At 46.1% G+C, this 25,411-nt stretch overlaps 2 protein-coding genes across 3 annotated transcripts in view; both read right to left on the bottom strand.

Moving 5' to 3' along the window:
• The window catches only part of BCKDHB (branched chain keto acid dehydrogenase E1 subunit beta), a 39,620-nt gene extending 33,357 nt beyond the window's left edge, over window positions 1–6,263 (bottom strand). For both annotated transcript variants that reach the window (XM_082216956.1, XM_082216957.1), the window contains exons 1-4: window positions 6,102–6,263; window positions 3,423–3,500; window positions 2,903–2,971; window positions 474–607 (exon numbers count right to left, since the gene is read on the bottom strand). In XM_082216956.1, coding sequence (XP_082073082.1) covers window positions 474–607; window positions 2,903–2,971; window positions 3,423–3,500; window positions 6,102–6,249 — 429 coding nt within the window. In that variant the 5' untranslated portion in view covers window positions 6,250–6,263. The remainder of the gene's footprint in view (window positions 1–473; window positions 608–2,902; window positions 2,972–3,422; window positions 3,501–6,101) is intronic.
• Window positions 6,264–10,750: 4,487 nt separating this feature from the next.
• LOC309529836 (nuclear receptor subfamily 0 group B member 2-like) lies at window positions 10,751–13,249 on the bottom strand. The gene is made up of 2 exons (XM_082218088.1): window positions 12,575–13,249; window positions 10,751–11,443 (listed from the first exon to the last, which is right to left on the bottom strand). The coding sequence occupies exons 1-2, from the start codon at window positions 13,146–13,148 to the stop codon at window positions 11,190–11,192; spliced, it is 828 nt and encodes a 275-aa protein (XP_082074214.1). The 5' UTR covers window positions 13,149–13,249; the 3' UTR covers window positions 10,751–11,189.
• Window positions 13,250–25,411: the final 12,162 nt, after the last annotated feature.

Genomic DNA, 25,411 nt, shown 5'->3' on the forward strand with positions numbered 1-25,411 from the left:
AGTCAAAGCTAAATACAAATGTTCAGTTTTTAGCCTAGCTCCAATACTTTTTCGCTGAGGGCTGCCTCACATTACAAGCAGCAGCAAGAAGTAGCACCAAAATTGCATTCACACCTCTACTTTCCACCACTTTTTGAAATGTCTGCAAGGGGACTCATACATTTTCCCTCTAAGGAGATACAAGCGTACTATCTGCCCACAGGAGAGCTGTAAATTTTCTTCTTCTTCTTGCATGTTAGAAGGATGAAGAGTAAGCACAGGCACCACTACATTCACACATACAATTTTGGTGCTTCATGTAACATGCAAAGTGCCAAAACCTTATCAGCATCCCCACCTAGTGCAGTCATATTGACATTCTGCTTCAGCCTCCCTCATGTCCAATCCCATTTCTGTCCAGCTTTTCATTACTTTAAGGAAAAATAACAACAAACTGTTATTCTTATTTTCAGCATCTTAGATTATGCACCAACCTGATCAAAGGCAGGGTAGATATAGTCAGCAAACTGAATTTCTGCAATGGCTGTAGCACCAGTTACTGCAACTCCAATGCCAAATCCTACAATTCCTTGTTCGCATAAAGGAGTATTGAACACTCTGTCTTTACCTACAAAAATAAGAGTTTCTCTTAATAAACCTTTTAAAATAAGAATATAGGGTAGATGCGCAGATGCAAAAGATACTTCTCAGAGTACAAGCTACTTAGTGGAATTCAGGAGCCTACAAAGTGACAATAACTTTTTTTACTAAAAGCTACTGTCAGAAGTAGGGACGCGGGTGGCGCTGTGGGCTAAAGCCTCAACGCCTAGGGCTTGCCGATCGAAAGGTCGGCGGTTCGAATCCCCGCGGCGGGGTGCGCTCCCGCTGTTCGGTCCCAGCGCCTGCCCACCTAGCAGTTCGAAAGCACCCCCGGGTGCAAGTAGATAAATAGGTACCGCTTACCAGCGGGAAGGTAAACGGCGTTCCGTGTGCGGCTCTGGCTCGCCAGAGCAGCGATGTCACGCTGGCCACGTGACCCGGAAGTGTCCTCGGACAGCGCTGGCCCCCGGCTAATAAATGTGAGATGGGCGCACAAACCCCACAGTCTGTCAAGACTGGCCCGTTCGGGCAGGGGTACCTTTACCTTTACCTTACTGTCAGAAGTAGTGATGTCAGAGAACAATGATGGGAAAGTCTGAAGCCACAGAGCTTTCCTCCAGTAACTTTTGTTTGTTTTGAAATATGTTCAATATTTTATTTGGTGTGGTTTCTTATCAAACCCAAGCTAAATTTACTCATCTATAAACATTTAATGTATCATGTGTAAGTGGACACCTAAAAACATAGTTTGATATATTTATGAAATGTTACCATATGAATCACTTTAGCTTTACGCAAGCATAGCTACAAATATACCTACTGTTAAAAGGGGCCATTGTTACAATATATACTACTAATATGCAGACAAAGAAACTTGTATAAGGGTAAGGGTAAGGAAAGTAACACCTACACTAGTAACTGTTTATTAATGTTGCAGTTGCAATATATTTGTGATCAGAGCAACCCTAACCACTAATCCATGTTGCTGGCAGGGGTTAGGATTGGGAGAGGTTCCACTGGGCTCTAACAGTGTGAAAGGAGATGTGCTGTCCCAGAAGCCCCTGCCAAAAGTGCAGTGGAATGCACACTACTAGCCATGTTCTCACTAGCAGCAACCAGAGTAAGTTTCCCACACAGTGCATTTCACTGGTAGATCTAAAGCCAGTTTAAAATAGAAGTGTGCAGATCTCTATTTCCCCACATAGGTAAAGGTAAAGGTAAAGGTACCCCTGCCCGAACGGGCCAGTCTTGACAGACTCTGGGGTTTGTGCGCCCATCTCACATCTATAGGCCGGGGGCCAGCGCTGTCCGGAGACACTTCCGGGTCACGTGGCCAGCGTGACAAAGCTGCATCTGGCGAGCCAGCGCAGCACACGGAACGCCGTTTACCTTCCCGCTGGTAAGCGGTACCTATTTATCTACTTGCACCCGGGGGTGCTTTCGAACTGCTAGGTTGGCAGGCGCTGGGACCTAACAACGGGAGCGCACTCCACCGCGGGGATTCGAACCGCCGACCTTTCAATCGGCAAGCCCTAGGCGCTGAGGCTTTTACCCACAGCGCCACCCGCGTCCCACATACTACAACATAAAAAACCACCCCATGTCAGACGTCATTAATAACAAATCTTAACCTACTTGTTTCATTTGCAAAATGTTATAGTAGTTCTTGATATATCAACATGTAAAATGTTGTTTCGTGCAACTGCAGTCTTTCCCCCTTGTTGGGCAAACTGAATTGCTGAGCTCTATCAGCAAATACCACAGACCCCCAAATAAAACCATCTCGTGTCAGAAGCACAATCTAGCACAAATGAATGCACTGTTCTAACAAAGCTTGACATTAAATGAAAATTTGCTGTTTTAAAATGCTAAATATGGGATTCCTTGGTGCAGAATATTAATAGTTCTGCACATCCTGCATAACTGTCAAAGAGCCTAAAAATCATTCAGTTTTATTAACCTTCAAAACCAAGGTGAACTAGGCTGTAATTCTATACAGGACCCACTTTCCCAGAAGTAAATCCTTCTTACCTCCACCAGGCTTACTTCTAAATAGACATTATAGGACTGTGCTGTTAGCCCATTTTTAAACTTTGGAAATAGCTGCCTGCATTGGCTGCTCTGATCACCTTTACAAGAAGGAAATAACAATTTCTCAAGTGGAATCAAACATATAACCTCTCTCTATATAATATAGATAGATCGATAGATAGATAGATAGATAGATAGATAGATAGATAGATAGATAGTTGATATAATAGTGAATGTGAACAGGAAGAGAAACAACGATCTGGCAAATGAATCATATAAGTTGTAAACTCACCATATTTGTCTCTCAAGCCAAGAGTGCACCTAAAGACTCCCCCAAAGGATACATCTTCACCAAATATTACTGCAAGTGTACAACAAGGAATTAAGTAAATAATTGCTCAAGAATACAAAATGATTCTTAGTTAATAATGATTAGTAATTAAAAGGAATCTCAAGTTCAACCTGACCCTTTGCATACTTTGAATTATATTATTCAATATAATCAAAACTCTGGCTGCACAGTAGCAGGATGTATAGCTACCACCAGGCCTATTGCTTACTTTGTGAGATTATGGCTGGTCCTATCAAATTTATTACCATAGCGTGGTTCTGAATAGTTTCTAACAGATCAAAGTCACTGCTTAATTTTTTTAGAATTCTACTATGTTCTTGTGCTACATAAATCTCAAATTAATTCGTATTTACATACAAGTTTTACCTTAATTCAGATTTAGACTAAGAGTGTGTATTCAATAAAAAGGGCTTCTAACAAAAGAACCTCCATAGACATAATTTTGGATATAAAACCATACCTGCTGTTGGATCTTTCGACAAGGCATTATCCAAGGCACTTGTAATGGACTGGAAAAGGTTCATTTTCTGTGTCTGGCCTGTGCAAAGAGACCAATAAGTTAGACAAGACAACGGTTAAATATAAATACCTGAAATATTGGGTTCCAAGCCACAGAGACAGCATGATATATTTCCAATCTACAAGATTTTCCATGACCCCAGTGCCTTCAGCTATTCACAGTTCATTTCACTACCTATGACTTCATAAAGGGTCCATGCAAATAAGGGTTAAGATTTCTTGTTAGCTATCTCTGTAGTTGAGCACTTCATAAGGTCAAATGAAACACATCAAGTATGAAATGCTCACCACTCATCAATAGTTAATTGTCTTTCTTGTACATTAAATAGCTTCTGCTATTTTGATTTTGCTATTTAATCCAAAAGCTGAATAATGAAATTTTAAGACACATTCACCATGAATAATCTTTGGGGGGCTCAGTTTTGTTGAATACCTTTGCCTACATACTAAGGTTGCAATCCTAACCCCACTTACATTGGAGTAAGCTACAATTAATTAAATAGGATTACATCTGAGTAAACATGGATGGGATTATGTTTTTTAATCATTGTACTTTTCAGTAACAGCTTAAGATGGGGAATGGGGGATGACTGAATAATACATAGTGCTAATTCCCCTCTGCGGTACTGTAATATTTGGATGTTGCTGGTTTGAACTGATTTTGCACTGTTTCAATTGAAATTTTATCTAATTATTTTAATTGTAACATTAAAATGTATATACTCCACTCTGGGACCTTATGGAAAACCGAATTGTAAATCCTATTATTATCAACTAGAAAAAATACTGGGGGAAATATTGTACAGAATTGAAATGAGCTATTCCTGTTTCTTATTGAAATATAAGAAACAGATAAAGCAGGTATTTGGAATAATGAAATGTCTCCACCCCTAATGTTCTCACCTAGCCATACACAGAAGCAGTCAAGTCTTGTGCACAGCATAGTTATATCACATAGGGGTCAGTACCGAGACTTACAATAAACTAGCAAACCAATGAAGATAATAGGCCATCAGCATAATTTATAGCAGAAATCACTGGGGTCATTTTTCTGCACTGAAGTACTATATGTAGATACCATGCCCTACAACAGCTCTTCTAGAGAAGTACCCAATTGTTTGCCTTTGTTCATGTGAATGTAGACATTATGTAACACACACGCACACACATATATATATACACACACACACACACACACACACACTCTTTTGGATGCACTCATAATAGGCTATCCTTTTAGCATTCTTCCACCGCCAGCTGTTCAATGGTATTTAGGAAGCAAGGAAGTGGAATTACTTAACAGGTGTAACTGTCTATCTCTGCACCCTAAAGTACAAAATCATTATAGTTCTGAAGCCTGACTGACGCAATTTCTCTTCATGAAGTGACCTCATGTACGAACTATAAAGTAGCACAGGTCACATCTCCAAGAATTCATTTCAGCGTATGTAAACTTTTGAGTTTTAAAAATCTTCTGTACAGATAAATCATGGCAGGCTGCTGTCACAGAGTTCTAGTAGTACCATCGTTTACATATACAGTGGTACCTCGGTTTACGAACTTAATCCGTTCCGGAAGTCCGTTCTTAAACCAAAACCGTTCTTAAACTGAGGCGCGCGTTCCCTAATGAGGCCTCCCTCCACCGGTGCCCTTTCACTGTTCGGCTTCCATTCGTAGTCCAAGATAAAATCCGCAAACTAGGACGCTACTTCCGGTTTTGTGGAGTTCGTAAACCTAATAGTTTGTAAACAGGACTGTTCGTAAACTGAGGTACCACTGTGCGCCTGTGTGTATGGCAGGCGGTTTTCATGATTTTCACTGTCACTCCTACCCACAGGAGTGTGTGTTTGTCAGTAACATCTCTCACTCCCTAGAATCAATATTTACAGGACGCCTTGTTTTGGGAGTTCCACGTTCAAGGGGATGAAGGAGAAAAACCCTACTCCAACATTAAGTGAATGTGACCAGATGCAAAGAACTACAGCAAACTACCAGCTGGGTGCAAGCCTCCCAATTTCTGCCATAACTGCTAAAAAAAAACCTGCCAGTGTCCTTCTGTCCTATTTGGCATCTGGCTGCCTTGCTGCTCTGCAGTACCACAATGAGGTGGGCAACCTGAATTTTAATAACGCGAGCACCACGACCCAAGGGGGGGGGGAGAGAGAGTAAACAAGTTTGATTTATTTCTGCCCCCCATTCACAAAGCGATCGCCCTCTAGCGCCAAGCCTTCACCCTCCCCAACAGCAACATGAGGCTGAGTCTCCATAGGACAGCGGAACCAAGCGGGAATGAGAAGGGAGAACGGACTGCACCACTTTAAGGGGACGAGGGGGGACGGAAGGTGCCTTTTTAAAATTCGGCTGCACGTAAAAGATTCTTCAGAAATAAAAGGCGCGGGAGTTAGAAAAAGGGCCTAGCGCCTGGTGCGCGGTTCTTGAGTAACGGCATCCGGTGGGGTGTGTGAAAATATCTTTTTTTTCTTTCCCCCCCCTCCTTAAATGGTGCAGTCCATTCTACCGCCTCAGCTCTGCGCCGCCTCAGTCCGCCGGGCGCGTGGACGGGAAAGCGAGGGCGGATCGCTTCTTCTCAGGAGCGAGTGAGGAGGACGGAAGCTCTCACCATACTGGGTGGGCTCTGGGTCCGGCTGGAAAGTGAAATGCGCCGCGTGCCTGCGGCTCAGAGGCCCCGTCGCGAAACGTAGCCGCGGCCGAGGTCTCGACGCCGCCGCCGCAGCAGCGCCGCGCAGCGCGAGCCCAGCGAGCGCCATGTCGGCTGCTGACGAGGAACGCGCGCGCGCGCGCGCCCGTGGTCTCGCTACGCCGACCCTGAGAAGCGCAGGCGGGGACCGCACCGGACATTCTCATTGGCAGCTTTTCGAGCGGAGGACGGGCCAATCAGAACCCTCCCTGCTGGGGCGGTGGGGCGGGGGTAAAAATACCGAGCGAGACACTGCTCTGGAAGGTGGGGGGAATTGGCGTTGTAAGACGCATGCGCAAAGTATTGGTGTGAATTAGGTGCTAAAAGGAAATTGGGAGGTTAGCGTGTGATATAAAGGGAATCTTGGCAGCGATTTGACTTTTGAAACTGGCAGAGTTGTACGGAAACGGCACTTCCTGCCATTTTGTGCTCTCCCTCACCTGCAAGGATAAAAACAACAACAACCATGGACGCATTCAGGACACACACACACCCAAATAAAGATAGAAGCAAAGTTCATAAACTTTCTCAGGTCAGGTCTTATTTCTTGAGGGAGATTGCATTCATTTATTTGCTAGTTGTCAAACACGTTAGGAATCCCCTGCTAGGGCAAGGTGGAAGGGTGAGTGATAGAGCATATGCGTTGCATGCAAAACGATGCTGTCATCAAATTGCAGCACCTGAATCGAGACTCATTTCTTAAGCATGCTTATTTGAATTAATGAAATCGTTTCTTAAGCATGCTTATTTGAATTAATGAAAAATGCAAATATTTTCCATATGATGTCAAGGTGAGTTGATGGAAGCCCTGATATATCCTTAGAACACCAAATATGGCACCACCATGAGAGCGACACCTGCAGAACATTCCATCCATGGAATCATTGTGCCTGCTGAAACAAGGTGGGTGTCGGACAAGAGCAGCACAAGGGTGGCCCATGATGCACTCTGTACTCCTTCAATCCACAGCCACACCGCCACGAACAGGACCAAACAATTTCCCTCAACCGTAGTCTACCCTCTGCCATCCTCCACCTGTCTGCCTCACAACCAGTTCATAGGGTGGTGCTGCCTGTCAGCTTCCCCCTTCTTAGTTCCAGGGTTGCATATGTAGAACTCAGCAAGGAAGAGGAGGGGGACAAAATTAGAATTCATTGTCTCTGGTTCTACCTACAGTTGGTCTCCCTGCCTTCCACCCTACCAGTCTCAGTGGGCACCAGCCATTAACGTTACAGCATCTTATTTACATCTTCTGAGTTTCGCTTGAATGCCCATTGCAATGTGGTCTGTAAAGTGCATCGTTCATGTTGCAATTCTCTGACAACCCACAAGATGGCACAGAAAAATAAGGAACAGCAATAAGTAGAAATCTTGCTTTAGTTATCTAGCGATGTACTAGGGCACACTAAAGCAAGGATGGGGAGACTGTAGGCCTCCAGGTGTGGCTGAACTCTAAGCCCCCCTCAGCTTCAATTACCAATGATCAGGGATGATAGAAGCAGCTGTAGGAATAGGATAGGACAGAGTATATGGATTATGAATTTAATGCAGCACTGTAGGAGTCCATTTGTAAAATGGCAATACCCATCACTTCTGTCTATGTAAAACCCATTTTTGTCAACTTTGTCAATAATAAAACAGTCTTATCTTATTTGAAATGCTTTGCAATATAGCATCAAATGTGGACGTCCCCATCCTCCTTCATCTGGCCTCCTACAACAATTTTTCAGAGCTAATCTTGTTCTCTTCATCTGAAATACAAAACTTTTAATCATTCTTTGCCAATTCTTAAGAGAGGTAGGATGGAGAGAGAGAGAGGAAGCACTTGGAACAGATGTAGGAATGTAGGAACTATCATATTTATTGATGCAATTCAGCCCAAAATAGATATATTAAGCTTCTTCCATCTGCCCAAATTACACATAATCTTTTTGACTAAAGGAATAAAATTCAAATAATGTGATGTACATAAATTTCAAGGGATCTGCATCCTTAAGTAATGGAAATCTTTACAACGTATCAAGATGTTAACTTTTTAAAGTTCCAGTTGTGTTTTTGAAGTGACATTACAATACAAAAACGATTTATCCCAGTTAGAACATAGTCCAGCTATACTTTCTCAAAAACTGATAATTCAGTCCTCAATGCAGGGATTGTCCCTTTGGGATTACGTGTCATACAAATAATATTGTCCACATATGTTGTTTGCCCTCTCCCTGCTATCCTTTAATGAAGGAATTATATCTTAGTGCTACAGCCAGGGCTCCAGTGGGATTGTGAGGAGGAGACTTCCTCAAACTCTGCCCTCCAGATGTTTTGAGACTACAATTCCCATCATCCTTGACCACTGGTCCTGATAGCTAAGGATCATGGGAGTTGTAGGCCAAAAACATCTGGAGGGTCGTGTTTGAGGAACTCTGGTGAAGAGCATGAGTGAAAAAAAGAAATCTTGATCAGGTGATAGGATCCCACTTCCTTCAGATCCCACATGGGATATTCCAAGTATCTGACCCATTCTGGATAGTATTAAACAAAATATGCAAATAAGGTATTAGGCACTCTTGAATTTGTAAACAGCATCCAGGTGGGAAAGGGTTTAATGTCCAGGAAAATCCTCAACTTCTGTGTCCAGATTTTCACTTTTTGAAATATGGCAACCCTGTTATAAAAAAGACTGCCAAAGCAGTCTGGGCCTGGTGTGTTGTCATGCTTTAGCTTGCGAATGTTGATAACTGATTTCTTCTTCAGTATAAATGCTGTATTTGATAACTTTGTGTGTTCTTCTTTAAGTGGTTTCAAATGCAGATTATCCAAATATTGATTCATATTGTTCTGTAACAGCAGTGCTATTTTTCTAGAAAAAGAGACGCCAGAACTCACCATGAATGCCTCCCCTTTTCTCTTAGAATGCCAATGGCACCAACCTGAGAGGTGCCGGAATTGAGTTCCCCCTGGAAAAAAGCCCTATGTAACAGTTACTTTGACTGATATAGGTTCAAGTAATAGCGTCAGAAAAGCTGTTTATTATTTTTACCATCCTAGGTTTCTGAGCCGTTAGTTTATCTCAAAGAGAACACATGTGATTGCTTCTTTTTCTCCCCCTTTAACGCATTTGCTAAGAGTTTAGAGCACTGAACTTTGGTTTCACAAAGTGGAGTGACTTGGCCACATAATGAGATTCCACAGCATCCAGTTCCCATCTATGCTGCTCTAGCTTGGCATATATTCTAGCTGAACCAGTTTTTTATGTTTAAGTTCAAGATCTTGAATAGTTTTTAAATAAATGTTCCTTAATAGGTTCATTACCTTGGACTTAATTGTAACCCTGCAGCAGCAGACCAAAGCTTGCATTTGATTTTGTACAGTTGCTTTCCATCCCCTGAAAAATTTCTAGGAAATACTTTACAGTTCCTTATAAAGCTTTAAGCCCACCCTGCTTTTCTTCCAAACTTCCCAACCCATGTGTATTCTACGTTTTCTCTACTGAATGGACCTCTGGCTGAAATTTGCAGCAAACAACTCCTGTTCTGTTCACAGAAAGGTCAAATTGAGCACCACTATTTATTTAGTTGCTTGTTTCTCCACCCTTGGAAAGCCTGGTTCCACTTGTTCTTCATCCTTGCGGAATGAGAATCAAATTATGTTAATTTTCATAAGAAGAGAGTGTGTGAGAGGAAGTAAAAGCAGCAAGGTTGCTTTCAAAGACTGCAGTCCTAACCTCACATACCTGACAAGGTAGCGTTATGTGAAAAATAAAGGGCAAATTATATAGAGGTGGAATTCAAAGTGCACACATAAAGCTCAGGTTATACTAAATGCATTGTAAAGTCGCAGCAACATCCCTTTCAAGACATCGAAGACCTGAATGTACTGTCATAAAACCTACTTAATTAGCAATTAACAGACAAGCCGGCATGTAGAAACAACTTAAAACCTAATGCTGTTCAGCAAGGATTTACATACCCATGCTCACAAACATAGAGGTCACAGGTTAAGAGCTGGAAAAAGATTGCAAGGAAAAGACTCTGGAAGCAGCCTTTAAGAGAGAGCTACAGCTAAGTGAGGGCAGGGTCCCTGGGAACCTGAGCCAACACCAGTTGTGGCACCAGGTGAGAGACTGTGGCAGTGGTTCTGGGGGAAGCCTGAGATACTTCAGAAGATGGAGGCCCTAGACTTGTCTGAAGAATGCATGTGTTGACCTGTGAGCCATCTATTATGTGTTCACTGGAGAAAGGTGCTTTATAGAGTAATTGGCTTAGGCTTGGGTGGGAGGGGGGGACTCAAAGCTCACACAGCCACATTTGTAAAGTGAAAAAAATCCATACATTGCACAGGATATACCATTTAGCAGGCATGGCCAAACTTGGCCCTCCAACTCTTTTGGGACTACAACTCCCATCACCCCTAGCTAACAGGACCAGTGGTCAGAGATGATAGGACTTGTAGTCCCAAAACAGCTGGAAGGCCAAGTTTGACCATGCCTATTTTAAAGTGACCGTAACTGTGTAATATCAAAAGTATTGGTAACAAAATTAACTGAGCCACCTAATTTCAAAATTAACAGCAAATGCAAGCATCACTGCTTATATTAAGAACAAACTTAAATAAAACATACTTTATTTTACATCACAGTGACGTCTGGGCTGTTTTGTCCTGTGCTGAACCATTAAATGTCTGGAAATACATGGGTGGCAAAGCGTTAATAAAAACAAGTGTAATGCAACAATAAGAGGGAGGAAAGTCATTATCTAGTGGAGATTATCGGTAAAAGGGCAATAGAATGCTGGCCACCATAGCATATGGATGACGGGTGAAATATATACAGTATATTAATGCAGATCACCAAAGAAACAGGAAATAGGCAAAACAGAGGAGAGTCCTACAGTGTGGTGGGGTTCTCCACAGGGGTGGAGACAGATTCCAGTGCACAGAAAGCAAGGTTTCCTATTGTTCTGGGGAACTTGCCCCTTTTGATGATAGTCCTGGTCTTCTGTAATGTCTCATCAGATGTCAAATAAGGTCCTGTTTGGTGTAAAGTGTTTCCAGAAGTAAGGTGTTTAAGTCGACATCACCCAAGATGGGTTTGAAGAAGAGTTCTCCAATGGTATCTGGACTGAAGGTCCTCAGAAAACCAAGCGATTCCATCATCCAAGTATTTCTCCTCCTGCTTCTGCTATGAGTCATTGAGACAAACTCTATCAGAGTATGCTGAGCTTCCTGTTGAAGGGCCTGGACATAATGGTGGCATTTTAAGTTGTGGAGGTCTGTAAAATTAGAAATAAGGAAATAAGGGAAATAAATGCATCTTCTCGTTGTGTTGGTTCTGAGAGCAGGAAAGTGTGAAGAGCTATGGCAATGCCATTTATTGCATGTTCGCTGGGAGTGTGGTCCATTTTTATCTTATGCTGGGTTCAGTGTTTTTCTTTTTTAGTCCCTCATTTTGGATTCCTGCTGTTTGTTTTATAGGTTAGATATTTTGATTTATATAACTCATGTTTTGATACACAGTATTGAAAACAGCCTTGTGAGGGATTGACTCCAAAAAGCTGGCTTAAAAATAAATAAGGTGGACGAAATCGAGCAGATGACAACTTCTTTCTAAATACAGAATGCCATAAAGTTTTTCAACTGGTTACCACTGCAGTTAGGCGTTTACTCAAAAGCCCACGGTAATGTTTCATGAATGAACCTTTAATTACATTTAGTGCCCCATGCTCTTGTCACTAATGACTCCATCCTCTTAAGATCTCTTTTGAAGGGTCTGTTACTCATTCCACATTTTTGTAGTAATTGGTTCCCTACATTGCAGCAGCACTTCCAGCTGGAAACAGGAACCTGTGTCCCTTCATAAATTGTTGGACTACAGCTCCCATCGTCCCTTACAATTGTCTAAATTGGATGGGGCTGATGTGAGTTGCAATCCACATCAGGAAGACCACAGATTCCCCACCCCTGACTTATAGTAATGTAATATCACATTTACATTGTGCATTGTCCAGTATTGCCCCTGCATACATCTCCCTCACATTAGACTAGAGCCTAAAGTTTTAAGCGGTAAAGTAAATTTGGATATTTTAGCTCCCATACACCCACAACACCTGCATGTGTATTATATATGATACATACTTTTTTTAAAAAAAAAAAAGTATATTGTAGTTTGAAAGTCAGAAAGGTTTAAAAATGGATTTTTGAAAACATGTAAAAACCCAATTAAAAATTCCTTCCTCTTAAGCAACTTCTAAATTTATTTCTGCACCCTGAACTGTGCAGTTTTAGGGTGCAATCCTGTCATTAAGTCAAGTCAAGCTGTTAAGTCCCTTGGGTATTAATAGGAGTAATGCTCAAGGAACTCAGGGCAGGACTGCAGCCTTTGAAAATACCTGGACGAGACTTACCAGGATTAAATAGAACAATTCCTTTAAGATAGGCATATTCTTTTGCACAAATGTCTGCGTTCCAGAACTTTCCCAGGAAATCCTTAATCTTCTGAACTTCTGCTAGTGATGCTCCCAAAGGAGAGTTCTCCCGTTTGTATTCACCTGCCGGAGACTGATTAAGGAGGACTGCTTTCAAGAGGCTGGGGACTGAGGTCTCTAAGAGTTCAAAGTCCACCCGTTCTTGAGCCAGACCCAGTAGGAAGAGGGGTGCCCAGCCCTGTCGTATCAAGAGGATCTGGTCCTCCAGGGGCAACTGGAAAAAAGAAGGCAGCTTTCTTATGAATGTGATAGTTTTCAGAAGTACTTCCGACGCTCTGTTGCAGGTGATGCCCGGTATTTTCAGGATGACTCTTCGGTTTACCTCACAGGGGCAGCCAATATTTGGAAACGGAAAGGGAAGGGGGAAACACTGGGGGTTCCCTTCAGTCTTCCATCGCTCTTCATTGTTAAGGATTTGGTAGAGGATGCTCTGGGGAGAAACTGAGCCGCTGCAACGTTTGCCACCCATCTCAAACGGCCCTCGAGCAGCCATAACAGCTTCCTAAGAGAGTGCTCAGCCTGGGATCTTCTGCCGTTTGGAGAACTGATCAATGCGGAAATATAATGAGAAAACAGAAACGAGTATTCCTGACAACATGGCATGGTTTTTATACACAGGAAGCCAAACAGTAAATAGTGACCCCAGCAGCAGTTGCCTTGAACTTTATTTGCTCCTGACTGTTTTCATCCACAGCCAACCAAGGTGTGGCTAAACAAACCCTGACAGGGCAGAAATGGTCTGAATGAATGAGCAAGGGGAGGAGGGGGAAGCGAGCGTGACGTTTATGATCACGAATCACCTCAGCATAAGGGCAATTGTCTCCATGCCCCAACACCATGCACTTCATATGTGAAAACAATGGCTATTATTGCAGTCACACACTTTGTATTATAAGGTCACAGCCATTGCCCTGTCTTAAGAGTGAGCCTGCTGGCTTGCAGTCTGCCATTATAGTAAGAAATTTGGGCAGTAGGTTCTATTCCCGCTCCTCCACAGAACTCACTGGGCGACCCTGGGCCTTTTAGTTTAACGTATCTCACTGGGTTGTGGTGCAGATAAAACAGGGATGGCTGGGAAACTGCCATTTAAGCTCCTTGGACAAAAAGTGGGATATAAGTGCAAACGAATAATTAATAAAAATAAACTGTCTTGTTGTTTTCTGGAACCAATATGTCCTGCAATGATCCCACATGCACAGAAAATCAGTTCATCTTACTACAGCTCCTCTTCTCATTCCCTGAACAGATGGACACTGGGAAGAAGAAGCAGTGTCAATGCATGCTCCGGAAGATTCCATGAACACAGCAGTGGGGACACGCTAGTTACTGCAATGGGAGAATTTCTGGTTCTGCTGCATGGAAGTGGGTGGTTTTCCCTACTCCCCACAGCAGCACATCAGAAGTGTGGTAGGTGAGATGTATAGGCAAGCAGAAACTGTTCTCTTAAGGCCTTTTGTCTGGAATTAATCTTTCAGGAAAATGCACTCATCCACAGATGAGATCTGCTCAGTGAAAGCCATCAACACAGCTCTCTCACATCTCTCTATAACGCACAGGCAAAAATCAGCCTGAGATGGTTGTGGCTAATGCCGATACCCAATTTTTGCTTTGTCTAGGCCATGGGAATTCTTATTAATCCCGATTAACATATTAGCCCCATCTAGCATTTCATAGCATCCTTCTGTCGCCATAGGATTAGGGCTAGACACACTCTCCCTGTTTTGGAACTGAATTACTATTGGTGAGCTTTGTTACCACACCTAATCCCTACCTGCTTGTGACATTGGTGCCATTGCATCATATTGCTGCCTCATTTTCAACTCCTCCTCACAATGCCATCTCTCTCTTGGGTCAAGTTCTGCATATGGATAGCTCACACAGCACAAAGCAACCCACCCACACTGTTTTGTTAAGGCTTCAAGGAACTCTGGGAAAGCCACAGAAACCCAGCAGCTTTGGTTCAAGGAGCTGCCCAAGCCCTTTGCTTGTCTGACCGAACCTCAGCAGGAAGCCCCCTGAGCCACAGGAGGCAATAATGCTCAACCACAGGTGTCTGTGTGCCCCTACCTACGGCATTTCTTTGTTGTTGCAATGAAAGGGATGCAGCTGGTGATAGATTTTGTAGAGAGAGAGAGACTCAGCCAGCACGCAGAACACCAGACTCCTGTTTTCATTATTCATTCCCTTTTGCAATTCACATTTTTGTCCTTGTCCTAAGATGTACAATATTAGCAATGTGCAGAGACAGTCTCCAGCTATACCTGGAGTGCACATGCTCTGCTCTCCAACCAAGTGGCAAATGCTGGGGTGAGAACAGATCTGGGACGATAGTTTGCGGCTCTCCAAATAAGGAGAAGAAACGCACCTGCTTTAATAGGTTCTAAGTCCCTATGAGCCTCAAATTAAATGTTATGTAGTGTAGTTTCACCCTGGGCCAACAGGGGGATATTGTATATAGTTTTCACTCAGGTCCGCGGCAGTTATTTTAGGCGGGAACTCTGGGCTGTTGTGGTTACAATGTTGACAGCCGGCTGCCTATAAATACAGGCCGGCTGAGCTGTTCGCGGTCAGTTCTGTTCCAGCTTACCTTAATAAAGAGCTACTTGAAGGAATCGCTGTGCCGGCTGCTATGTCAACCCACAACTTAATACTGGCGACGAAGGTGGGATGGATGGACATCAGAGCACAGCCAGATGCGGCCAGCCTCTGAACTGAGCTGAATCACAGAGCGAAATCACTGAGCGAAATCACTGAGCGAAATCACTGGGCAGAACCAATTCAGAGCTGACTGTTCTGGCTAGAGCACTGTGTTCCATCCATCGCCCTTCACGCCGGCATCGGAATCATGGCTTCACTTGTGCCTCTACCGCCGTTTGCGCCAGCCTCTGAATCATGGGACTCCTACCTCGCTCGGTTCGACTGCTACCTCCAAGCCAACGAGCTGACAGCAGTATCAACGGATCGGAAGCGGGGCCTATTCCTCAGCCTCTGTGGGCCTGAGGTGTTTGAGACGGCTCGAGCATTGGTTGCGCCTGAAGCAGTCCAGGCAACACCATGGGACACGATCCAAGAGAAGCTCCGCAACCACTACGCACCGAAGCCGTCCAAGATTGCTGCCCGCCATGCGTTCTACCACCGGAACCAGGCAGAGGGGGAGTCAATCAACAACTACACCACCGCCCTGCGACAGGCTGCAATGCACTGTGAGTTCCGAGACTTAGACGATGCCCTGATGGATCGAATCGTCTGCGGGGTCCGGGACATCCATCTGCAACGGCGTCTCCTAGCCAAGCCAGACCTCACGCTACAGAAAGCCATTGAGGAGGCTGTGGCCTCAGAAGCTGCTGAACGCTCCGCCCAGGAGATCCGCAAGTCCAGCAGCCCGCGTCTTGCTAGGGAGCCAGTTCCGGTGCATCATGAAGAGGCCAGCAGTGATGAGGCATCCTCCAGTGAAGACGATGACGTGCACCAGACAAAGCGGGAGCGCAGGAAGTTCCAACAGAAGTCCAAGGGCCAACCGGAATGTGCTGGCTGCGGAGGCAACCATTCCCGTGCCAAGTGTCGATTCAGAAACGCCATCTGTAGGAAGTGTTCCAGAAGGGGCCACATCGCTAAGGTCTGCCGATCGTCTCCGTCTGACACACCCCCTTCATCGACTCGCAAGTTCAAGTCTTCACTCCAGTCTGCCAAGGAAAGTTGTTTCGCTCTCACCAACTGCCGCTGCCCGTCTGGAACCACGATTGGCCAAACCAACTCGCCTACGCGACGCAAGCTGAACGTCACGGTGCTCATTGAAGGAGCTCCATGTGACATGGAGATCGACACCGGGTCTGCCCTGTCCATCGTGTCATGGAGCACCATCAAAAGACTGGTACCCAGAGTGTCCAAAAGGCAACTCGACTCTCACCGCGTACACCTGAGAGACTACCAGGGAAACGACGTTCCCGTGGTAGGCGTTGGCCGGTTCCGGATCGCCTTCAAGGATTTTTCGGGCCTGCTCCGGTTGGTGGTGGTCGAAGGTCAGCGGCCAAGCCTCCTAGGGTTAGACTGGTTTGATGCCCTCGGCCTGGAAGTCACCGGCATCAACTGCATCTCTAACGCAGAGACTGAGGGTCTGGTCAAAGACTTTGCCGAGGTTTTTGACGGCACCTTGGGACAATATACAGGTACGCCCATCTCCTTTAGCCTTGATCCACAAGTCGCCCCCATCAAGCTAAAGCCACGCCGGGTTCCCTTTGCGCTCAAGGCTAAAGTGGACGAACAACTGGACAAACTGGTCGCCCAAGGAGTTTTGGAGCCGGTTGACCACGCAAAGTGGGAAACCCCCATCGTCACGCCTGTCAAGCCAGATGGGTCGGTGAGAATCTGCGCTGACTACAAGTGCACGATCAACAAGGCACTTCCGCAGCACGCTTATCCGGTCCCTGTTGTCCAACACCTGCTGCATTCCCTGGGTGAGGGTAAGGTCTTCGCTAAGCTGGACCTTGCCCAAGCCTATCAACAACTGCCAGTCGATGATGCCACTGCTGAAGCCCAGACTATCGTCACCCACCGGGGGGCATTCCGTTGCCGCCGGTTGCAGTTCGGGGTGAGTGTGGCTCCTGGCATCTTCCAAAGCCTTATGGAGCGTCTCCTGCAAGGGCTTCCTGGCGTGGTACCATATTTTGATGACGTCTTGGTGTCTGCAGACTCACACCAGCAGCTGTTCGAGCGCCTCCGTGCCGTGCTGACCAGGTTCCAGGAGGCCGGGCTCAAGGTAAAGAGGGAGAAGTGCCAGATTGCCGTTCCACAGGTAGAGTTCCTGGGCTATCTTATCGATGCCTCCGGCCTTCATCCAACCACATCCAAGATTCGCGCTATCCAGCAGGCCCCCACCCCAAAGAACAAAACGGAGTTGCAGGCATTCCTGGGGCTGCTGAACTTTTATAACATGTTCCTGCCCCACAAAGCCACAGTGGCTGAGCCTCTTCACCGACTCCTTAGCACTAAGACGCCTTGGGCCTGGGGTCATCGAGAGACGGCGGCCTTCAACGCGGTCAAGGCCCTCCTTTCTTCAGACAGTGTGCTGGTACAGTACAGTGAATCCAGGCCGCTGGTCCTTGCCTGCGACGCCTCACCTTTTGGCATCGGTGCTGTCCTTAGTCACCGTTTTCCAGATGGAAGAGAAGCACCGCTCGCCTACTTTTCCAGGACACTATCTCCGACGGAACGGAATTACAGCCAGCTCGACAAGGAGGCATTGGCACTTGTGGCTGGAGTGAAGAGGTTCCATGAATACCTCTATGGCAGGACCTTTGACCTCATCACTGACCACAAGCCACTCCTGGGCCTCCTCGCCGGTGATCGTCCAACTCCACCGGTCCTCTCACCACGCATGCTGCGATGGACTGTTTTCCTGGCTGCCTACCACTACCGGCTCATCCATCGCCTGGGGAAATCGATGGGCCATGCCGATGCCCTCAGCCGTTGCCCTCTTCCAGCATTTGTGGAAGACCCGGCTCCAGCTTCATCGCTCCTTCTGATTGAGGATCTTCCGGCAGCGCCTGTATCGGCTGCCACTGTGGCCTCCGCGTCTGCCCAGGATCGCACCATCAGCCGGGTGCTCAACTGGGTGTGGAGGGGGTGGCCACAAGGGCCTTTTGCATCGGAGTTCCAGCCCTTTGCAACCAGACAACATGAACTCTCAGCTCATCGCGGCTGTCTGCTGTGGGGAGACCGCATCATGATTCCCCAGGGACTCCGTCAGCACGTCCTGGAGGCTCTGCACGTTGGCCACCCGGGAATTGTCAAAATGAAGGCGTTGGCTCGGTGTTACGTCTGGTGGCCTAATATGGACAATGCCATCACTGCCTGGGTGTCCGCCTGTCAAGCGTGCCAAGAGTCGAGGCCTGCACCACCGGCAGCTAAGGGACACACCTGGGAGACGCCAAAGACACCCTGGTCGAGGGTGCACATCGATCTGGCTGGCCCCTTTCACGGCCGGACCTTTATGGTAGTGGGGGACGCCTATTCCAAATGGCTGGAGGTCGCCCTGATGCCCTCCACCACTACCGAAGCTGTCATCCGGGTGCTGCGAGGCCTGTTTGCAACGCATGGGTATCCTGATGTCCTTGTCTCTGACAACGGACCGCAGTTCACGTCAGGCACGTTTGAGCGGTATCTTTTGGGACTGGGCATCCGCCATGCCCTAACGGCACCTTTTCATCCATCCAGCAACGGGCAAGCGGAAAGAATGGTGCGCTCGACAAAAGAGGCACTGGCGCGCCTGGACCGGGGAGACTGGCATGAGCGGGTCGCCGAATACTTGTTCGTGCAACACATCACCCCTCATGCGGCCACAGGGAGGAGTCCTGCTGAACTGCTTATGGGCCGCCGCCTCAGGTCACCGCTCGACCGGCTACACCCAGACTTTGCCGTGGCTGAACCCCCAGGCTGTGCCAACGCACCACAGTCATTTGTCCCAGGAAACCAGGTCTTTGCCCGGAACTATGTGGGGGACATCCCTTGGGTGCCAGCCACAGTAGTGGGAGTCACTGGACCTCGCTCGTACCAGGTGGCACTCGAAGACGGACGTTTGTGGCGACGGAACATAGACCAGCTTAGGCGCAGGGTTGGCGACTTGGACACTACCGAGGTGCCCCCAACTGCGCTTGCGGCTCCAGAAGAGACACGTACAGATGGCGAGGCCCCACCTACACCTCCCTCGCAAACTGCCAGCGTGGAGCCGAACCAAGCCGTTTCAGAACAGACTCAGACCACTCCACTTGCGGAGGCTCCACCCACAGCAGCGGATCCAGGGGAGTTGGTTCCAACGCCACCTAGGGTCGCACCACAGCCTCAGCGAGAACTGTGTGGCCCTCCGGACTTGGCTACCAGTCCCCGGCGGTCTGGCAGAGTTTCCAAGCGCCCAACTTATTTAAAGGACTATGCTGTTGGACAGGTATCACTGTTGGTCTAAGTATGGGAAATGTAACCGATATGCTTTTGTGCCTAATTGAACCATTACGCGTAGTGCTGTATATAAGGAAACCATTACGATTGTAACTAACGCCTTATCTCGGTGGGGAGGGGTGTTATGTAGTGTAGTTTCACCCTGGGCCAACAGGGGGATATTGTATATAGTTTTCACTCAGGTCTGTAGATAGTTTTCACTCAGGTCCGCGGCAGTTATTTTAGGCGGGAACTCTGGGCTGTTGTGGTTACAATGTTGACAGCCGGCTGCCTATAAATACAGGCCGGCTGAGCTGTTCGCGGTCAGTTCTGTTCCAGCTTACCTTAATAAAGAGCTACTTGAAGGAATCGCTGTGCCGGCTGCTATGTCAACCCACAACTTAATATTAAACACATGTTGAAATCACAGGCTACGTTTTAGATCCTCTGAAAGTGGGATTAGCAATGTTTTGCCCTCCAGCCTAGTGGTTAATGCACTGAACTGGTGAATCTGGGATACACCCTGGTTTTTGTAGCGTTTGAGATTAGAATGACTAGCCAACAAACAACGGCATTTCAACTTCAAGACTGCAGGCATAAATTACAATGTCTTCTGGATCTTGCTACATGTAAAGCTTTTCTCATCACATTAATTTAACACTTGGATTTACAAGCCACTAAGTAACCACAAAAAGGTAAATGGAGAGCTCAGCAGGAGTGACAAAGGACATCTAACAATGAAAGTGTTCATAGAAAGTCTGTGTTTCTGCCACTGATCCATCCATGGGAGGGAATGGTACTCAGTCTTAGATGAACTGATGGATTGACAAGCCGGTCCCCAGCTCACACAAGCAGGACTATTTGGCATCAATCCTGTGTCCTGTTACCTGGGAATTAGTCTCAGTGGAGCATAGAAGTATGTACATGTTCGTCTGCTTAAAATAACATGGCAGTTCTTAGGTCCCACTTCTAAAATATTGAGCATAAGCATACACACATTTCAGGTGTTCAGGGAAAAAAGCTACGGCTCTGCTTTCTGCCCCAGATAGCATAAGAATCCTATTCTGGCTGGTGAAGCCCAGCCAGATGGGTGGGGTATAAATAAATAATATATTATTATTATTATTATTATTATTATTACTACTACTACTACTACTACTACTACTAACTCCACGGTAAAGGTTTAAACTCTGGGACCTTGTTGCTACAGTGTGGCATAGAGTCAAAAACTCCAGGAAAGGCCACGTTTTTATTGGTCATGATAAGGCATCAGCATATGACTTCTGGAACTCTTCCTTCTAGGCAACTTGCCATGTCACCTGCGGAGAACTGAGGCCAGGGGCCACTGAACCTTTTTTTTTTCCAGGCTGGGGGCACAGTTGTGAATCAAGTTTCACAGAAGAAAGGCTAGTAATGTTCAGAACTCCCCTCCCTCAAAGAAGGCAAAATGCCTATGCTCCCCAAAACAAATAAAACACAGGAAAGAAAAGCAGGCCAACTTTCCCCCTCATAACCCAGACAACCTTTCCAACCAAAGAAAAAGCAAAGAACCCTCAAGGTTGGTTTTTGGGTTTTTTTAAAGGGCGCATCCAGTGCTTTTTTCCTGGGGGGACTTAGGGGTATGTTTCCCCCTGCGCCCCCCCCCCCTGAAAAAAGCACTGGATGCTCCCAATTTAAAAAAAAAAACATTTTGTGAATCTAAGTTTGGCCTCATTGGGGGGGGGGCAGTATTTAAATATGCGTAGGGAAATGAGAGTGCCCTTAAACATTTTTTTATTTTTATTTTTTTAGGAAAAAAGCACTGGGGACATCTGCCAGGAGGGTGTCTAAAAGCACCATGGTGTCCACAAGTATGGTTCAAACCTTAGACCCAGGGAGTCAAATGAGACCCAAACCCCTAAGTATCCAAAATGTTGTGCTAATGTTGTTTCCCATTGAGTAAGTCTCAATCTGCCATCTTCTAAGTACAAATGGCTATGAACCATCCTTCTGGTCAGCTGACAAGCCTCAAGGTTGAATCCAGTGACCTGTAGAAAACTGTAAAACAATCCAAGGACACAAAACCATGTTATCTATAAACTTTATGGATTTACTACAACACTTGAGTGATTAAACATTATCAGCTAGGAAACAAGTGATAAGGGATGCAGATAACCTGAGTGTGGAATGTTTAATATTTAACTGGAGTGCAAGCAGACAGGCATTGCTGGTGGTAGAGAGAAAATGGCAAATGCAACACTTGCTGGGCTTTAAAAACCATCGCTGTGATGTTGGTAAGCCCTAAGCGTCACATAATTGTTGGAAGTACATATGAGAAGCCAGGGGGTCTTCTGTTAATCAAAGCTGCTGAAGTTTATTTGCATTACCAACAGCATTGATATGGCCTAGGTAAAGGTAAAGGGACCCCTGACCATTAGGTCCAGTCGTGGCCGACTCTGGGGTTGCGGCGCTCATCTCGCTTTATTGGCCGAGGGAGCCGGCGTACAGTTTCCGGGTCATGTGGCCAGCAAGACTAAGCCGCTTCTGGCGAACCAGAGAAGGTAAACACCATTTACCTTCCCGCCGGAGCGGTACCTATTTATCTACTTGCACTTTGACATGCTTTCAAACTGCTAGGTTGGCAGGAGCAGGGACCGAGCAACGGGAGCTCACCCTGTCGCGGGGATTCGAACCACCGACCTTCTGATCGGCAAGTCCCAGGCTCTGTGGTTTAACTCACAGTGCCTCCCGCATCCCATTGATATGGCCTACCTGAAGCCATTTCCACCACACACCTTGGATATATTCTGTGATACTGTTATTGAGAAACCCCAAACATAAAAGGAAGCTCTAAACAAACCCTCTGCACTTCAGGCTCATGAGAGCTGCAAAACACCTGCTTCCTCTCTCAGTGGCTCCCAATGGCTCAGTTTCCCTCAGGCCCATTGCTTCCATTGTTTCACGCTGAGGCAATTGCTACCAGGTGTGTGTCTGAACCGACCTGCCCGTTACCTACCATACACTTCTGAGAGGGTTTGGGGATCTTTTACGGGAGTCAAAACATGCCTCTGTTATGAATAAGTCTTTCCACCCTTAACTTTATGCCCAATTAAGACGTTTACACACCACAGGAATCAAGAAAGATTGAAACAAAACATGAAATAAAGGAGATGACAGATATGGGTGCTGCTTCAGACAGCAATCAGTGGGCATCAGATCATACATTACATGCACAGCTTGTTCTCAAAGGATCCCTGACTACCCAAAGCCTAGAGAGTAGGCATAGTGATCTGCCACAGACACACACTAAGAATGAAGAGAAGGAGGGAAGAGAAAGGTGTACCTTTGCGGAAGTAAGTGGAACCCATCAGGGACCAGAGTTCTGTGCCTTCTGCGTGAGGATTGAAGTCTCCCTGTTACTATCCTTTACCAGCAAGGCTACAGCATCTCTCTCAGCCATTCCTTGCTCCATGGGTTCAGCAAAGTGTGAATCTGGTTCCTGAGAGCATAGGGTGGAAAGGGGGTTCCGTTGGCGCTTGTTAGTTATCCCATGATTGAAAATCTGGGGTTTAAATGCTGTTTAGACTAATGTGGGACGCGGGTGGCACTGTGGGTTAAACCACAGAGCCTAGGACTTGCCGATCAGAAGGTCGGCAGTTTGAATCCCCTCGACGGGGTGAGCTCCCATTGCTTGGTCCCTGCTCCTGCCAACCTAGCAGTTCAAAAGCACATCAAAGTGCAAGTAGATAAATAGCTACCGCTCCAGTGGGAAGGTAAACGGCATTTCTGTGCGCTGCTCTGGTTCGCCAGAAGCAGCTTAGTCATGCTGGCCACATGACCCAGAAGCCACAAGACCCGGCCAATAAAGCGAGATGAGTGCCAAAACACTAGAGTCGGCCACAACTGGACTTAATGGTCAGGGGTCCCTTTACCTTTACCTTTGGACTAATGTAGCTTTATGGAGAGGGGAAGGGTGTTCTTGGATGAGTGCATGTCCTAGCACCTTTCTCCATTTATTTCTTACAACTTCCTGTCTGTTCGTTATTTTGTTTACCTTGCCCAGTTTGACCCAGAGGGTTATCTAGTCCAATCCCCTGCAATGCAGGAATCTCAGCTAAAGCATCAATGACAGATGGCCATCCAACTTCTGCTTAAAAACCTTCAATGAAGGAGAGTCCACCATCTTCTGAGGGAGCCCAGGGTCAACACAGTTCATGGTGGGAGGTCTCTTATTATATCAAGTCCTTCCAATTGCAGTGGTGCTATGATCCATAGTCATAAACCCTAGAAAGTGTTGAGATTGACACCCACTGTTACAAGATGCTGGGTGTGATTTGCAGGTGTTTCAATGCACCTTCTGAGAGTCTGGTTTTATCAAGGGCAATGCTTTCAGAACTGGCCTTAGACCAAGGATGGAGAATCTGTGGTCCTCCAGCTGTTGTTGGGCTCCAATGATAGTAGGACAGCATCTACCACAGCACTTGTGAGTAGCAGACTAGCTTGGGATATAAAATGTGATTCACAAGGATAAACAATTTTAGCATTTTAGATCTGTCTGAATTGATTACTCCCAACTTCTATGATAGCACAGCTGAATCTGAGCCTTGCAATCACCTGCTCTCAGTACCAGCCCTCAATCCTGCAACTTGTGAAGTGATTGTAAATGAGGAAGCATTTCTAAGGAATGTGCAGAGTTTACTTCCTTACCGCACACCTGGAATTAAATGAAGAACTTCAAAACAGTCAACTGACTCCCAGGCTCGGAGGCAATTCCTTACCTTGGCAATGCTTACTAGGGAAATTAGTCTATATATCAGCATATTTCACCCAAGGAACAAATAGTTGAATGGTAGGCTGCAGCACTTGCCAATGCAGGTAAGGAAAAAACATCATTGACTTCTCCAAAAGCAGCTCTTGGCAATGCAAATTATTTTCTAGGAAATCCAGTTTTACAGCAGGAGCTCACCAACCACAGTTGTAAAACTGGCCAGCAGGTAGCAGAAGCAAAGCACGAATGAGACAGGAGCGTAGCAGAGAATTGAGAGAGGGAGAGGTTTTGCTGCAGACAGTTGTACAATCTCCAGACAGCTTTAATTCCTAATAATTAATTCCTAACTTTCTGATGCTGACTTCACCAGGGAGTATAGCAGACAGCAAATCAAATGGTTCCAGATCATTTCCTCGCTGACTGTGGCTGATGAATTGCAGCATCTGCAGGACCACACTTTTGCCATCCCTGAATTATAGCAATAACTGGAGATGCTCTGCAGATATGCATCTAAGTGCACAGAGAGCTAATCCCCCAGCTGGCCAGATGGTGGGAAAGCCTTCCATTGAACCATTGCTCAACCTCCTAACTAGTTGTGAGAATCTCCCTAATTATAATAGACAGTTGACAGCTGGAACAAAATGTTGCAGGGTGAAAGGTTCTCTGAGAACACTCTGTTATATGCCCCCAGGTTTGGTTCCCATCCCCCATGCAACTGTAAGTTTGCATTGCATCTCCACTTAGCATATTCAGTCCTCATTGAACTGTGTTCCCAACAACCTTGGGGTTCTCTCAAGCCTCCTGATAGTTCCCTTCTGTGTACAGAGGGTGCCCCTTTGGAGACAGACTTCACTATGAGGATATATAAGAGCATAGGAAGAGCCCTCCTGGATCATCAGACCAACCCCCCATCTAGTCCAGCCTCCTTCTCTCACATGGAACAACCAGATATCTATGGGAAGCCTGCAGGCAATCACTGAGTGCAAGAATGTTTTGCCTTCTGTGATTTGCAGCAACTAGTATTCAGACGCATATTGTTTCCTACTTAGGTCTCTTGCTAACAGTTCTGTGTAGCTCCT

The sequence above is a fragment of the Podarcis vaucheri genome (assembly GCF_965113315.1).
Source record: "Podarcis vaucheri genome assembly, chromosome: 3".
NCBI lineage: Eukaryota > Metazoa > Chordata > Lepidosauria > Squamata > Lacertidae > Podarcis > Podarcis vaucheri.

Bases quoted from the DNA above. Each gene is read 5' to 3' on its own strand.
- LOC309529836 (XM_082218088.1), bottom strand. From the start codon at position 13,148: ATGGCTGCTCGAGGGCCGTTTGAGATGGGTGGCAAACGTTGCAGCGGC. The intron at 11,444-12,574 runs GTAAGTCTCGTC...CTAATTTTACAG, and splicing joins AATTGTTCTATTTAATCCTG to ACCTCCACAACTTAAAATGC.